At 36.7% G+C, this 17,895-nt stretch overlaps 1 protein-coding gene across 8 annotated transcripts in view; it reads right to left on the bottom strand.

Annotated features, from left to right (window-relative positions):
- Window positions 1–17,895, bottom strand: part of MAP2K5 (mitogen-activated protein kinase kinase 5) — a 257,977-nt gene that overhangs the window by 137,198 nt on the left and 102,884 nt on the right. For all 8 annotated transcript variants that reach the window (XM_077881620.1, XM_077881621.1, XM_077881619.1 and 5 more), the window contains 2 exons: window positions 10,415–10,476; window positions 4,568–4,616 (listed from right to left, as the gene is read on the bottom strand). In XM_077881620.1, the coding sequence (XP_077737746.1) occupies window positions 4,568–4,616; window positions 10,415–10,476 (111 nt within the window). The remainder of the gene's footprint in view (window positions 1–4,567; window positions 4,617–10,414; window positions 10,477–17,895) is intronic.

Here is a 17,895-nt window from a genome sequence, read left to right as displayed (position 1 = left end):
TCTTCCAAAGAAATGGCACAGGTGTTAATCTTGTATTTATGTTTGATGTGGGTAATGATGGCTATGGCTGGAGCTGCAGGTTTATTAATATGCAGGGCTCTCACCTCATTAGTGGCGATGTATGTTTTGAAGTTAAGCTGCAATGTTTGCTGTAATGTCAAATCTGGTCTACTAGACTTTCTCACTGTTCATTTTCTTTGTTTTTACTCAGTCAGTATATGCTATGCTTACAGGGCTCACACATGTGCTGTTTAATAAAGACAATTTTCCACAGTAGTTAATCTAGGTGGAACTTTCAAACATTTTTAATAATTATGTTCCTCATGTGATACCACGTCTCAGAGAAAAGGTTTTCATAAATCTTGACCCAGTAATACAAAGAAAAATAAACTCTCTCCCCAGCTTAATCTAGAAGTGGTATGTGTTTACTAACTGGTTGAAGTGATTAATTTATAATTATTACATAATAAAAACCTGTGCTCATTATTAGCATTTGATAGTTTATGAAGTACTTGCACATATACCTCAACCAAGTCTTTAAAAGAACAAAATAAACAATAGTAAAACCTTATTGATGGGGCATCTGGGTGGCTCAGTCAGAAGAACATCTGCCTTTGGCTCAGGTCATGACCTCAGGGTCCTGGGATCAAGTCCTGCATTGGGCTCCCTGCTCAGCGGGTGTCTGCTTCTCCCTCTCCCTTTCCTTCTCCCTCTGCTACCCATCCCCGCTGCCCCACTCATGCTCTCTCTCAAATAAATAAAATCTTTAAAAATTTAAAAAACTTATTGAATATAATATTTGATAATCCATTATGAACAGTAACTGTCATACTTTAATTCCTAAAAAAAGTCCAGTGGACATAATACACATCAAAGAAACAAACCTGTGCCAGACTAACAAGCCCCGCAGGGTGGGTGGGCTGTTACTGCTGCTGCTCAGAGTCCATTCCACTCTACAGTCCTCACTGAACATGCACTGCAGGAAAGACTCTTAATTTTCACCAGCTTGTCTGGAGGTCATTAACTGTGTTTTATAAATTCCAAAAGATACTATTTATGCATTTATGTTTTACAGCTAAAAATTTAGGACTGCAGTATTCCAAGGAAGCCATTTAAATGTGAGAATTTTTTTTCTCTCTCTCTCTTTTTATTAGGTAGCTGAATGCATTTCTGTTACATCACCTTTTAAAATTTGTGTTCTTAAGTACAAGACCCTGGCTCTAGGAGCAGCATTTGTAGGAAACAAAATATCATTATTGGAGGAGAACACAGGTACTTATACCAAGACAAAGCAGAAAAAAACTTAGATCATTCATGAGCATTTTTCTGCACCATCTTCTGTTCACTCTGTTCTCACAGTACCTATAGCAGCCCTCCCCCGCCTCCACCCCTGCAAAAGGACCACTGCCTTTGATTTGACAATGTGACACATATTCAGCTAGAATTCCCATCATCATTCATTTAGGGAAAGCAAAAATGAGTATATGGGCTTTTAAGAAGGTACAGCAATGAGCTTATATAGCAAAAGTGTATAAACAAGTATATTACCTATTTAATTGCCTCAGCTGAACTTAGAAGCTCTGATCTTTAATTGCCTGATTGAACTGATCTAAAAAGCCATAATTTTTTAATCAGGGAGAAAATTAAATAGCTTTTTGGTAAATAAAAAGGCATCTTTAATCTTATTTTTATGGAATCCAAGTTATTAAATATGGACAAAACCTCTAAAATATTAAGTTAACAACTACTCAGTCTGGAGTAAATTTCTCATTACAATGCTTCACAAAAGTCTACAGGGACACCTGGCTTCTTCCACTCTTCAATAAAAACACATGCTTTTAAATCCAGAAGGCAAAAGTTTCCATAAATAACTAGGAAACTCTAAAGCTAAGCAGATAAATATATTTAATGAGGTGTATTACCACAGCATATTATTTCTTTAGTTGAGGACCCATAATTATAGGGAATAAGTGTTCACCACACTGTCATTCATTAGCCTTTCCATTTAGATAGATGCAGATGCACATTCATCCATGGGATTTGTTTAAAACTGAAATCCTGTGGGAGGGCTTGTTGGCCTATTCCCAATGTCCCCACTTAGCCCCTCACAGGTATCTTCTTCCCTTAACTAGTGGCATAGCAGAGTAGGGGTGATGTAGGAACTGAGCCGGCCAGCAAAGGCTGAAAAGAGAAGTAAGTCCAGGATTCCTTTTTGAAACCTTTATGTCCTCAGTCAAGAAAGCCATTAAGGCCATCAAGGTATGTGAAGCAATCTCTTAAGGAACAGTGTATGGTGATATCTGAAATGTTAATAAGAGGAAGGTATGCAATTATAAAGAAAGGGAAGGTTTTTGGGGTGCTGGGGGGCCTAGTTGGTTAAGTGTCTGCTTCAGTTCAGATTATGATCCCCGAGTCCTGGGACTGAGCCCCATATGGGGCTCTGCATCAGGCTCCCTGCTCCACAAGGATTCTGCTTCTCCCTCTCCCCATGCTCCTCCCCCACTTGGGCTTGCTCTCTCTCTCTCTCTCTTTCTCCCTCTCTCTCTCTCAAATAAATATTTTTTAAAGAAAGAAAGAAAGTGAAGACTTTGCAGTAAATGACCTAAGAACCTTTTTTTTTTTTTTTTTTTAATTTATTCATGAGAGACACAGAGAGAGAGAGAGAGGCAGAGACACAGGCAAAGGGAGAAGCAGGGAGCCCAACAAGGGACTAGATCCCAGGTCTCCAGGATCAGGCCCTGGGCTGAATGCGGCCCTAAACCGCTGAGCGACCAGGCCTGCCCAAGAACCGTTTTTTAGATCAAGTTGCATCCAGAGCGGGGAGGACCTCTGAGAGGCTCTGGTCAACCACGCTTGCCCATGTGATTACAGATGCTTGTTCTGGGAATCTGATATACACCTTAGACTTTATTTTTAGATCCTAGGCATAAGTCCATTTGAAATATGCCTATCAAGATCCCATTTCAAAGAAAAATTCAATTATTTCTCCAAAACAAACAGTAAAACTAAAATCAGTGATTGCAAAGAAGAAAAAACAAAGATGACTGCAGAACAACTAAACAGTATTTCCCTATCACTATAATTCTTACTACTACTAAGATTGCTCACAGAAAGTTATGGCTAGGAAGACTTCACTATAAGCCAGAAGTATGCTATATGCCTAGAATATAGGATGATCCTAAGGATCACTTTAACAGTAATGTCTGCATTTCCATGGCAAGGTCCTTTTAATGAAGGCTTTGCTATTGAGAATTGATGCCTTCCTCAGGTTCCTTTGTCAAATGGATAGCAGATGTCCATAAAAGTCAATAAAATGACAACAACTGACCAGTGTGTTAACTGCTATTAAAATGGCTATTACCACTTTATGAGTGGGTGAGTGTGGGGAGGTGGGAGTACAAGGACTAGAAGCAATATAGGTCATATTATGTTAAATACCATTCTCTCTTAACCTTGGTGGTGAAAATGCTCCATTGGTTTTCTTACCCACCAGATGTGTTCACATGATGATTTCTTCCCAGGAAGAGTAACACTAAGTAACACTAACACTAAGTAACACTCAGCTCACCCACCCTGCATGTCTACATTTTGCACCAACTATACTCTAGAGATAGATGGGACTAGCTTTACGAGAAATTTTCGTTTATTATTCTATTTAATCTGCATAAACACCTTCAAGAGCTGCAAGTTTTACTTGTCAAAATCTACACACCCTCTTCAAAAGAGGATGAGGGATTTAAGAAGAAATCTGAAATCACTAGGATATTAAAACAACCAAAACAAAAACAACCCTTAGTGACAGATGTGATTAAAAGCATCCATTGTTTCCTCTCGCAAAGCCTATACCTTAAAAAAAAAAAAAAAAAAATCTTTCCTTTAATCACATCTAATGTGTATGCTGTTGCATTCCCCAAATGTGCATAAAGCGGGACTAAACAGATGTGTAAAATTAAACAGTACTGTTAGTGATATGAGGCTCTAAAGTTGTTTTGCTCTAGTCATGTTTCTCATTTAATAATTTGCTCCAAATGAATTCAGACATTTTGGGAACACTGGAAATACAGAGGTGGGTTCCTTCTACAACATTCAACAGTTATCTGATTATTTTTCTCCTGTGTTCTGTTAACAGACCGGGGAACTAATTTCTGATGCATTCACTGATTCCTTATTTAAAGTTTTACTTTCAAGGTAGGTGAAGCCATCTCTTAAGGAACAGCATCTGGTGATACCTGGAGTGTTAATAAGAGGAAGGGATGCACTTGTATAGAAAATGAAGGCTTTGCAATAACTAGAGTTAGAGATTAGAATAAGATCCCGTCACTTTCAAATACTATGAAATATCTTTTTACATGTTTGGTACCCACAAAAATACTATGCTCATAATCTAAATCAGAGCAGCTGAAAGAGAAAATAAGAAAAACATTGATAAGGCAGCCATCTTTTTGACTACCAAATATATCAGTTGGCTTAAATATCAGATCATTTATTTTATTTAAAAATCAAAGTGTCTGGAGAGCTCCCCACCCAACCTCACAATTAAGTCAGAACTCATAAGCACAGTACGTACCTCTATGTAAAATCTTTAAACTCCACAAGTAGGTAAGGCCTTTAACAACCTAAATTTAAGAAAGAGAAACAGCACAATGATGATTTTTATCAGGAACTTTCCACATTTATACACATAATCATTATCAACCACAGTTCTTCATTTAAAACTCTGAAAACCCCAATATGCATTTATTGAATGTCTCCCATTTCTGCACCAGGCTCTTTGAGGATGTCAAGTGTATAAGCTACAGCCCCCCTTCCTTTTGTGGGCTTAGAGTGTCCTGAAGCTAAAGCATGGTAAATGAAAAAAATGAATGTCTATGCATGTAAGATGACCTAGAAGTACATCTACTACATCTTCAGTTGGTGGTGTGGGCAGGGAGGAAAGGCTTTCCTTTTCTATACTTCTGAATGTGGATTTTTTTTAAAGTCATGATATTTATGATTAAGAAAGACATTTTTTTGAAAGTTAATGAATGAAGGCAATGGGTGGAACAGAGATGGCTTTTCTTGCCCATAATCAGGAAGACTTTACTGAAGTGCTGAGCTCTAAGTAACAGATTCAAATGATGTGAAGGAAAGAGACGAAAGTGTTCAGGCCAAGGTAAAAATATACAGTCCAAGTGCTGGGGCCTCGTACTCTTCAAAAAGATCAAGGAAGGTCAGGAAAGACATAGAAACACTGAGACTGCTCTGGGTTAAAAGAGACCAGAGATGTGACAACTAAATACAATGTGTAATCCTAGACTGAATGCTGGACCAGAGATTTTTATTCTTTTGGTCTAGAAAGGGTATTGTTACTGGACAACTGGCAAAATCTGAGTTAGGACTGCTGATTAGATAATAGTTTTGTACCAATCAATGCTAATTTCCTGATTTTGATCAGTATACAGTGATGATGTGAGAGAATGTCCTTGTTCTTAGGAAATATATAGCTGAAGTATTTAGGGGTAAAGCGCCATATCTGCAACTTACCCTCAAAGGTTTCAGGAAAAGAATACATATGTGTATGTGTCGGGGTATGTGTGTGTGTGTGTGTGTGTGTGTGTGTAATGTATATTTATGTAAAAAAATACGTATATATATATTTTTTTTTAACCAAATGTAGTTAACTGTTAATAACTGGGGCATCTGGAGGAAGCATCTCACAACTTCTCTGTAAATTTAAAATAATTTTTTAAAAAGTTTCCAAAAAAATGTTTTAAATGATACTCAAGTAGTATATCAAGTATATCATCAGTATATCAAGATGATTAGCCTTACAAGCCAGTCTGGCGGATGCAAGATGCTTAAAGGGCAGGTCAAGAAAATAAAGTGAGAGGGACACCTGGGTGGCTCAGTGGTTGAGCATCTGCCTTTGAAAGGCTCAGAGCGTGATCCCAGAATCCCGATCCTGGATCGGGTCCCACACTGGGCTCCCTGCATGGAGCCTGCTTCTCCCTCTGCCAGTGTTTCTGTCTCTCTGTCTCTCTGTGTCTCTCATGAATAAATAAATAAAATCTTTTAAATAAAATAAAATAAAATTTCTAAAAAAAAAAAAAGAAAGAAAAGAAAGTGAGAAAATACAAACATTCAAATAAGATTGGAGTTTTGATTGAACAGCTTATGTTAAGAGTAATTAGTCAAATAAGATTCTGAAAAAAAGATGTTTCTAAGACCCTAAGTACATGGGTACAAGTGCTGCCTTTTATGTGGGAAGTTTAATCACTAAATGCTTTAGCAATCTTTTTATAGAAATGGTTGTAAAAGGGGGTGCATGTGTTTTTATTCACTCCTACTGACCCTGTATGTGCATGAGTATGAACATATCAATTTCAGGGCTGACTATTCATAATTTAATATCAGATACAATGAATGAACCACTATCACTCAAGAATTTAAAAGTACCCACCATTATAGAAAATTTTAGGAGAGTCAAGACTATAAAAATAAGGAAACCTACCATTATACATATTTTGAAAATGATGAAAAGATGATTGGGGCTAAATATGAAAGGATTTTAGTTGATCAAGAAAGACTAAGAGCAATACTAAAAACAGAAATGCAAAGGGATAAAAAAATTTCCAAATACTAAAGATCTAGAAAAAGGTAAAATATATATCAATTCATGTTCAGCAGAGATTAACATTCTAATTGTTTTCTTAGAGGGGGATATTCTCCTGAAATATCTGCTAGTAAGTTATGAACACTTCCACGGTGTTTGTCTGTTTTAAGAGAACCGAATCCATTTTTATAGCAGATTATTTCTTCCAGGATTTGGAATAAGTGACATTTCAATTAAACACATTGTTCTGGACAGTAAGACAGTAGGAAAAAAAGAGAAAATATCATAATAGTAATAATGACAACCAACAGGCAAAAGCATTTCCTTAAATGTTTACAAAAATAACAACAATATAAAAAAATAACAACAATAATGAAAACAATGTACTCTTTGAGTAGTAGGAGGAGGCCATCTTATTTAGCATAGAAGTAACCACCGCTGAGTTCTGGAAATAGGGTTAAACTTCTCAAGTTAGGAGCTTAGTTGCATATTATACAACCTTCCCATTAAAGATGGTTCACCACTAAAAATTGGTCCCAGAAAAAAGGAATAGCCAGAAAACACATGAAGGGAAGGCAACTGATATATTCAGATAATCCGGCAGAAAAAAAGTAAAACCAAATACTGATTTCATGATACTTACTAAAATTATGAATCTTATTAGAGCTTCAAAAAGAATGTATTATTCTTCCAACTTTGTCAATATAGACTACATTTTCCTTTAGAAGCATATAAAAAGCAGTGTACAGGGGGCTAGAAATCTGTCCATTGAAATTCTAGAGGATATTATTGGTATTCAGTAGGCCAGGTTTCACAACAATAACTTGACAAAGCCTTGACACTAAAAGTACTTATATCTGCTGTCAATCACTCACTCCTTGACATGTCAAGTGCACATCCTTTCAGGGACAACTTCAATCAACATTAGCACTCAAAATACAGTACACAGTGTCATTGCTTCAGAAATGAAAGGAAAAATAAAATGCACCAGGATGGCAGGGAATGGCAGAAAGGCATTCCTCTTTCTAGGAGACCATGTTCAAATAGAAGCAGGTAAAAATCACTGAGCAAGTTGGAAGGCTGAAATCAGCCAATTTATGTGAATTTTTTTTTCCTAGAAAAATATTCTCTTGCCATATATCCTACAAGAGAAAATTTGAACAGCATATCATACAGGCTGACAGGGGTCCATCCTGTAACAAACCTTGGATCTTTGGGCATCTGCAGCATGCTAGATTATTGGAACCCGGAAAATAAAGCTAACTTTGGGAGGAAGAGATAGATGCCTAGATATGATTCTAAGACATGAAAAGAATCTGAAGCAATTGTATGTGTCACTCCACTCCTTTCTCATATATTTCTCTTTCTTTTCTCTTTATTTTTTTCTCTTTAACCCTGTTCTCCTTTTCAGCCCTTCCTCTCCTTTTTTTTCATCCTCTTAGGAAAGCACAGTGAAAGAGCATGAGGCCTGGGGTGAAACAGCACTGGGTTTAAATCTTTACTGATTAGTTATAGATAACTTGAACTGTCCTACACTTCATCTTGCACATGTATAAAATATGATCAATAACCTACAATTTACAGAGTTTTCTATAAAGACTAAATGATACAATATTTACACATAAAACAATCAACAATTGGCACAAGGAGGTATTTAATAAACACCTATTTCTCTCCTTGTTCATCTGATTCTGTTGCTTCTGACATGGCAAAGAGCACCCATGTGCTTTCTCAGCCTCGTAGAGGGAACTCAAGGGAACAATGCAGATCTGTCTTCAGAACAGTAGAAGAAAGACAACTAAGGATACTGGAAACTCAGTCAGGCTGCGAGAATATTTATGCTGCAAACCATGACCTACAAACCATCAATTTGCTAGTCTTATTTTGATTGGGGGAATCCTTCCATTTGTGTGTGTGAGCTGCAACAAAGGATTATCCAAGTTTGTAGCCTAATCAAATTACTTTTTAAAAATATGCTTTGGAGGCATTATACAAGCTTAGACCCCAGCAGAGTTTATAAAAAGTGGCAGATGAAGAGCAAAATTATCAAAAGCATTTCTTTTACTCTGGCCACAGGCAGTTTTCATTACTATGACCTGATGAGCCATAAAAGCTAAAGAAACTGGACACATTTTAGGGGGGAAAAAAACCCTAATTTTTAAAAATGTAAGGGCAAATGTAAACAATGCTTTGGGCTAGCACTTATTTTATAAGTGCCTTTCAGTAAAATAATTTCTGTCATATTTTTGATTACCCAATAGGTAACCACAGTATTTGAAGCCAGATTATTATTATTATTATTTTTTGCTGACTCCATTCACTTTGCAGGCTTCTCATTCCAGTAGAATTGAAAAGACCAATGGCCTTGTGTGGATGCCCTATACAAGAGGGAGGTAAGATTTATGAAGTCTAGGAAGAACATGCTTCTCTAACTGAAGAAGGCAGATTCCTATTTTAGCCAAGTTCAACACATAATTGAGTATATAGAACTCATATACTTTTTTCTTTTTCAATTGGTATCCTTGCCTTTTTTTGCCCTTTATTATACGTGTTATTAAACTTTAGAGCCAAGAACTGCCAAAAGCCACAAAGCATTCATTCCCCTCTGAGATTAAAAGAGGAAATGAAACATTTTTATTTTCATCTAAAATAGTGACTTAGGTACTCAAATTTCATACTAAACTCATCTACCTAAACATGTAGATTAGAAGCTACTTAGCAATAGCATCAGAAAAGAAAGTTCTCATCACCCTGGGCAGTTCACACTAGTAATTAGAAAGAAAAAAGGAAAGCTGTGAATTACAATGAACTAAGACTAAATAAGTGTCCATGTTGGATTAAAGGATTTGAGTTGTCAGTTTGATGTATAATGAATGCGAAAAGCAGCCATTTAATTAAATGGTACATGATATAATCTCTTTGTTCTGCATTAGACTGCTTAAGTTATCAGAGAGCCTTTAGTTTAGCAACTGTTTACTATTACACCACCCCATGACTTTTCTCAAATGTTGTTTAGCCTATATTATTCCAAATTTCAAATGTGGAGCTTATAGTAATGTAAGTTTAGTTATTTCATCGATTTATGTGTGAATTTAGAAAACAGAAAAACTGCTTTTAATCACAAAGGGAATAAATTCCTAGGTATAGTTGGTGAAAAAACGAAAAACCAAGAACACAAAAAGTATGCAAAAATCTTTAAAAATAAAGTAGTGTTTTTTATAAATAGTTTTATTCTAACAATTTGGACTTGAAATGTATTTTCTAATCATATGCCTATAACTACAAAATGTCCCCCAAACTGTTTCCTTGTTGAAGAACCTGGAAATTTTACTGGTTAACAAGTGTACTAAGGTCAGTATACACATGAAAATAAAATAGGTCACAGAACCCGTAAGTCTGAAGCATGTCATGTGATTATGTTATTATTGTGGGTTGGTCTATGAAAACAAGAAAAAGCAAAAATGACAAGAGAGTTAAGAAGGCCCTGTCAGCGGTGCCTGGGTGGCTCAGTTGGCTAAGCATGTACCTTCGGCTCAGGTCATGATTTTGGGATCCTGGGATCAAGACTGGTGTGGGGCTCCCCGCTGAGTGGGGAACCTGGTCTCCTTCTCTGTCTGCCCCTCCCCCTTGGCTCATGCTCTTACACTCTCATTCTCTCAAATACATAAATAAATAATCTTAAAAAAGAGAGAGAGAGAGAAGGCCCTGGAGGTCAATAAGGATTGAAGAAAAAGAAAACATCCTGAGGATATAAGGAGAATAGACTTGACTAGAAGGATTAAATCACCCAAAATTTATAAGGTTGAAGCCATATATACTCACTGCTATTGCAATTCTTCCAAGGACATGCTCTGGAATTTTTCTATATACATCCAAGGATCCCCCTGTAGAGACAGATATGTTGGATTATTATAAATAAAACCACCACAATACTGCATTGGGCTCCTCCTCTGTGTATTCTCTGTGAGAATTTTTTTTTCTTCTCTTCTTTTTACACTGTGCATTGGATGTCAAGGGTAGAATTGGTTTTTTAGTCCAATTTTATTATGACATAATATCATACTTCCAGATGAAGCATAACTAGGTATTTCCATTTTATTTCCAGGTGTATAATCACATACATGCACAAACTGAAAGAAACTAGTCAAGGGCAGGCCATGCCTCTGCACTTTATGTAAAATTAAATATATACACAAAACTAAAGATCAAGAGGTCAACCCTATTTAAGTAGCTACCTTGTGTAACAGTTTTCTCAAATATAATCCAGGACTCTGTCTTAGAATTTTCATATTAACCAAACAAAATGTGGCTAATATAAGATCCAAAATATACATTAAAAAGCTAAAAAAGTAAAATAGTAATATTAACAACTATCTAAATGAATGTTATTCTTCAAATTAAGTACCAAGACAAGCAATCAGTCTATTCCAAAGATACTTTAAGAGTTCAAAATGGTTTGAATTTTGTTTTAAAAATTCTTTTTGATACCACTTTGAAAACCATTTTACTAAGTAAAAAAGAAAAACCAATCTCCTTGCAGCATAAGATCTTTCACTAAAATGGTATTCACTAACATCCTTCATCTTTACCAAATCCAGTTTTTAGCAGTTCCACAAACTAAAACCATTAGACTGTAAACAGAAGGCCAGGGGCATGTTGCTTGTTGGTTTTAAGTTTTCATCAATCTAGAAATAAGGATAACTAGCAGATAGTTGCTATTTGATAAATATCTGTCAAATGAATAAACAGATAAATTAAAATCCCCTTGAACTTCACCAATAGGTATAGTTGCTCTGAAAGGAGTTTCAAAAGAAGAGACCATACCAACAGTAACATCATTGAAATAATTTAACAGCTTTCCCAGCTAGCTATTTTAAAGGAACGAATATTCACTTGGAGGTGTAAATTTGGGTATGGTTGTTACATTTTTTTTTTTTTTATTAAAAAAAATTTTTTTTTGGTTGTTACGTTTTCAATCTCACACAGGTAATATAAGAATTTCAGAAAGACATGCAAAGTATCACTACTTCACTCATACTAATGATAAAATTATATGAGAGCTATTTAACAATATGTAATAACCCTTCTTTGAGTCAAATTGAGGTGTAGTCTTTCCATTTTTTTAAGATTTTATTTATTTATTTGACAGAGAGCACATGAGAGAGAGAGAGAAAGAGAGAGAGAGCGTGAATATGAGCAAATATGCATGGGAGCATGAGAGGGAAGGGGCAGAGGGAAAGGGAGAAGCAGGCTCCCCACTGTACAGGAAGCCTAATGTGATGCAAGGCTTGATCCCAGGACCCCAGAATTATGACCTGAGCTGAAGGCAGATGCTTAAGTGACTGAGCCACCCAGGTACCCCTAGTCTTTCAGTTCTATAAGGGAATTATCCAGGATATTTGAGAAATAATTTCCATTTCAATCAGAAGTTAAAAATTCATATTTAACTACTTTACTACTGGATGATTTATAAGTATGTCTCATGTGATACTAAAATGGAGCATGTTACTTGTTTAAAGTGATGCATATTTTACAAATATAAATATTTTTATATGACAAGTTCTCCTATGAGTATCAGAAAAAATATTTTTTCCTATAGAAATGAATTATAGGGACACCTGGGTGGCTCAGCGGTTGAGCATCTGCCTTTGGCTCAGGGCACGATCCTGGGGTCCGGGATCAAGTCCCACATTGGGCTCCTTGTGAGGAGCTTGCTTCTCCCTCTGCCTGTGTCTCTGCCTCTCTCTCTCTCTCTCAGGAATGAATAAATTAAATGTTTTTTAAAAATGAATTATATATATTGCCTATCTATAAAGCTACTGACTTTGTATTTATCAGAAAAATGATCACTTCTTTAGGTAACTCGGACTTGTAGCTTCCAGATTCTTAAAAGAAGCTGGAAAAACCACAGTGTGACTTAACTTCATATGCTTTGGCTTTGGCTCTGGGTGCTACCTGAAGATAATGGAAAAAAAAAAAAAAACACCTCTGCAATGAACTGAGCCATCTTTATTTACTAAAATAACATTTTTATTATAGATGCAATAAAAGTGAAAATATGATAAGAGAACCTTTCATGTTCTCATTGATCTTTCAAATGAATTAGCAAATTGCAAAGATAAACAGTCTCAAGAAGATCAAGCTTTACATGCTGGTATTTGGAAGACCGACAAATACAGTGTATCGGACCAATCCCTTGTGAAGGGAAAGGAAGGTTGAGTGGCTCAAAAGTCGGAGGTGCAGATCCATTCACATATACTAGTAAGAAGTCCTAAGAGGAGATTTTTTTTTTTACATAAGATATAAATCAGAGTTTAATTAACCAAACAGACAATCAATAGACAACAAGCTAAATGGAAAAGCCAAAGATTACATTACTATCTTTATTGGTAGAACAAGCCAAAAAAGAATTTCATTTTGAGGCAAAAATCCATTTACTGTCAGTTATATTCCACTCTCCTTAGCCATCTACATGGGTAAAGCTTTATGTACTGGCTTTGTGTCATCACATTCATCCTGTCCTTGACATAGTCATTAGAGATCACCGTCAGATCCACTCAGAATCAAGAGTTTCTATTTAGTTTAATAAGTTCTCTTTGTGTGATTAAATTATTCTTAGGCTAAAAATGAGAGTTTTCAGTTGAATTATCACTGAGTTTTACTATCATTTCTACCCTACAGGCCTAGCCCAAAAAGATAATTCTTAGACTCATCAAATCATCCAACATTAATGCTACGGAGGAAACTCAGTCCCAGAAAGATAAGTTTTCTAGTCACAGCCATGAGTCAGTTGATGGTAGAGCTCAGGAAAGGTCTCAGTCTTTGAACCCAAACATTTAAAAGGTTTCCCTGTAACATCATAGAGCTTGAGAATCACATGTGAACTTTTTTACAGTTTAATGTAATGTGATATTACCCTTACACACTCAGATAGTTAATCTTAGCTGAGAAATGGTATTCAAGGCATTTAGAAACTAATTTCTATGTTGCACGTTGATTTGAACCTTTTATTCATGGTTGTAAGGGGACGTCACTGGTTTCCTCTCTGTGGCCTGTCACTTCTCTCTTCCCTAGCCTCAGATCACCCCTAACCAGTCATTTCATTGCATGCCACCATCCAACATTGGAACCAGGAAGAAGAGTGCTAATAGATTAGCAAAAAAAAAAAAAAATCTCAACTGCCAAACTCTACACTTCTCTTGATGAATTAGAGCTATCATTCTCCTGTAACTAAGCTAAAAGGATTCATGGCATAAGGTCTGCACTTAATCTAATACAAGGCTAAAATATAAGGTAGTGGGGATCCCTGGGTGGCGCAGCGGTTTGGCGCCTGCCTTTGGCCCAGGGCGCGATCCTGGAGACTCGGGATCGAATCCCACGTCAGGCTTCCGGTGCATGGAGCCTGCTTCTCCCTCTGCCTGTGTCTCTGCCTCTCTCTCTCTCTGTGTGACTATCATAAATTAAAAAAAAAAAAAAAATATATAAGGTAGTGTCTTGCAGGTAGGATACACACAAATATATATAAATGAATGAGAAGCAACAATACTGTCATATTCATCTCAAAATTATCCTTAAATTAGTATTATTAATAGTATTATCAATACCAATAAAATTAAAATCTGAACCATAAGCAAAAATTTCAGAAGAAGCTCTTTTAGCCTCTGTTAGTTGAAAGAACAAAGAGCCTTTTCTTTCAAGTACTCAAGGGAATACTTGATTCTCCCTTTCTTTCTCTACAATGTGGGTTTTGGGGAAAAAAATTTATTCCCAAGATGGAAATTTCAAAACATGGGCATATATTCTGAGATGCTATATTTGAGCATGTCTGAGGAGTTTGTGTCTTATTCAACGAATTTGTGTTTTACTCAATGAGACGGCATATCACATCACTCCCTTCCTTGAATTTCCGTTGACATCCCAATTCAGATGGAAACACAACTTCCTTACATAGCCTATACGATCTCGTTTCCACTTACTTCTCTGGCCCCCTGCTTGGCCCTAGGGCCTCTCATCACTTGCTAGTCACTCTGGTAGGGCCTTGAGTATACCAAGCCTGCTCCCACCTTGGTGCATTTCCCCATGACCTTTGCTGAGTGGCTCATTGACATTAAAGTCTCTGCTAAAATGTCAATCCCATGACAAAGCTATCCCTGACCATCCTCTGTAGCTCCTTCTCTCCCATAGTCATCCCATAGCATCCCTGCCATGCTTTATGTTCTAACAAGATATCCCTCTCGGAGAGTGTACTGTGTGTTTCTTCTGAGCCTCCCCTTTTAAAATTTAAGTGCTATAATGACAGGAATTAAGTCCCAGGTTTAGAACAGTGTCTATAGGAAAATGCTCAGTAAGTATTTGGAAATAAAGGACTAATATGAGATTAAAATAGTGAGAATTTACACTAAAGGAACAATCTCAGGGTTGGGAGAAAGTTGTCAAGAAGTTTAACTGCAATGGGAAGGGAAAAGAAGAAATGATAGACAGTGGTACATAGTTTTTGGTCTATATATTTTTGGGGTACATTTTGCTGTACCAGAGAAAATGAAGAACCAAAAGAGAGAGGGAGATTGATGGAGAGAACTCTACCAAGTGGACGTACATGTGGAGGGACTGACCTTATGAAGCACTTCACGTACAAGGACAATCAGGAAGGGGCACGTGTGGCTAAGCTACAGGTGGATGCACAAGGAACTGTGAGAGCTCATACCTGAAAGTCTGTATTATCTCTGGAGGTGAAAGGAGGAGGTCAGATCTGGAAAAGTTAATAAAATTTTAGGACAGTTGATGTGGTAAATAGCACAGAGATGAGAACTGGAGAACAAAATACGAAAAGCAGGAAATTTTATTGTTCAGGGACTCATTACATGGAGTAAAGGGAAGTTGCCAAGCAGTAGTTAAAGAGACAGGCTTTAGGCAGCTCAGCCTAGAAAGGAGTTGTCTCAAAAAAGACAGTTATATTTGGGCTGTAAAGTGAATGTTTTAAGGTAAGGACTTAAAGTATTAAAAATGTGTAATCTTTGGGGCACCTGAGTGGCTCAGTTGGTTAAGTGTCTGACTCTTGGTTTTGGCTCAGGTTATGATCTCAGGGTTGTGAGATCGAATCCCACATAGGGCTCTGCGCTCAGTGCAGTGTCTGCTAGAGATTCTCTCTCTCTCATTCTCTCTCCCCCCTTGTTTCCTCTGTTCTTCCTCCTGCTCTCTCTCTCTAATAAATAAATAAAATCTTTTAAGAAATAAAAGGGAACCCTTCAAATTTCAGAGGAAAGTTACTAGGTAGTAACTCAAATCTAGATGAAGAAATAAAGTACACTGATAAAGGTTACTATATAGGTAAATATAAAAGACAGGATAAATGTATTTCCTGTTTATAAGTCTTTTTCTATTTGATTTAAAACAGAACTGCATAAAGCAATAGGTATAAATCTGTGTTAAGAAGTACACAACTTATAAAGATGTAACATATGACAACAGCACAAAGGAGAGGGAAAGAATGTAGCTATAAAGGAGCAACGTTTTTATATACTTGAAAAAAAGTTGGTATCAATCTGAACTAAATTGTTACAAGTTAAAATGTTAACTATAATCTCTAGGAAATTCAAAAATATAACTCAAAAATATAGTAAAAGAAACCACATGAGAATATAAGCAATACATTAAAAAATATCTATTTAACATAAAATAAAGCAATAATGGAGAAACAGAGAAAACAGAGAAAAGATATAAGACTTGAAACAAGTAGTAAAATGACAGATATGAATCCTACCTTGCTAGAAATTATATTAAAGATTTACTTATTATTTTAGAGAAGCAGGGGTAGAGGGAGAAGTAGAGAGAATCTCAAGCAGATTCCATACTGAGTGCAGAGCTTGATGTGGGGCTCCATCTCATGACCCCAAGATCACAACCTGAGCTGAAAGCAAGAGTCAAACACTTAACTGACTGCACCACCCAGGCACTCCTGGTAATTATATTAAATGTAAATGAATTAAACACTGACAGATTGGCAGAATAGATTAAAAAAATGACCCAGCTCTATGATGTCTACAAGAGATGCACTTTAGATTCAAAGACTCAAATAGGGGGATCCCGGGGTGGCGCAGCAGTTTAGTGCCTGCCTTTGGCCCAGGGCGTGATCCTGGAGACCAGGGATCGAATCCCACGTCAGGCTCCCGGTGCATGGAGCTTGCTTCTCCCTCTCTGCCTGTGTCTCTGCCTCTCTCTCTCTCTCTCACTGTGTGCCTATCATAAATAAAATTAAATTAAATTAAAAATTAAAAAAAAAAACAAAGACTCAAATAGTTTGAAGGCAAAACAATAGTAAAAGATACAACAAGCAAATAAGAATCAACAGGGAGCTGGGATGACTATATGAATATCAGACAAAATAGACTTTTAGATAAATATAGTGACTAGAGATTAACACTTTTTATCCTATTTATTTTTTATTTTATTGTTTTTAAAAAGTATTTATTCATGAGAGACAGAAAGAGAGAGAGACACACACACACAGAGAGAGAGAGAGAGAGAGAGAGAGAGGCAGAGACATAGGCAGAGGGAGAAGCAGGCTCTCTGCAGGAGCCTGAGGTGGGACTCAATCTCGGACCCTGGGATCACACCCCAAGTCAAAAGCAGATGCTCAACCACTGAGCCACCAGGCGTCCCTATTTATTTTTCATTTTAAAAGATTTTATTTCTTTATTTTGACAGAGAGAGTGTAAACAGGGGAGGAACAGAGGGAGAGGGAGAAGTAGGTTCTCTGCTGAGCAGAGAGCCCGATATGGGGTTTGACCTCAGGACCCTGGGATCATCACTCGAGCCAAAGGCAGATGCTTAAACTGACTGAGCCACCCAGGCATCCCAATAAATGCATTTTATAAGGATAAAAGAGTCAATCCATTGTGAAGATATAACAATTAAAAACACCTATGCACCTAACAACAGAATGCCAAAATATGTGAAGCATAAATTGAAGTGAAGGGAGAAATAGACAATCAAAAAATATTACTTGAAGACTTCAACATCCCACTTTCAGTAATGAATAGAAGAACACTGAAAATCAATAAGGCAGTAAAATACTTAACACTGTAAATCAACTAGACCTAACAGTCATCTAAAAAACATCTCACCACAAGGGCAGAACAGTCTTCTCAGGTGCAAACGAAACATTCTTTTTTTTTTTAATAATAAATTTATTTTTTTTATTGGTGTTCAATTTGCCAACATACAGAATAACACCCAGTGCTCATCCTGTCAGGTGCCCACCTCAGTTCCCCCCATCCAGTCACTCCCACCCCCCACCCACCTCC

The sequence above is a fragment of the Canis aureus genome, chromosome 32, assembly GCF_053574225.1.
Source record: "Canis aureus isolate CA01 chromosome 32, VMU_Caureus_v.1.0, whole genome shotgun sequence".
Taxonomy (NCBI): Eukaryota; Metazoa; Chordata; class Mammalia; order Carnivora; family Canidae; genus Canis; species Canis aureus.
The sequence above is the reverse complement of the archived record's forward strand: the minus strand, read 5'-3'. Positions and strand labels throughout refer to the sequence as shown.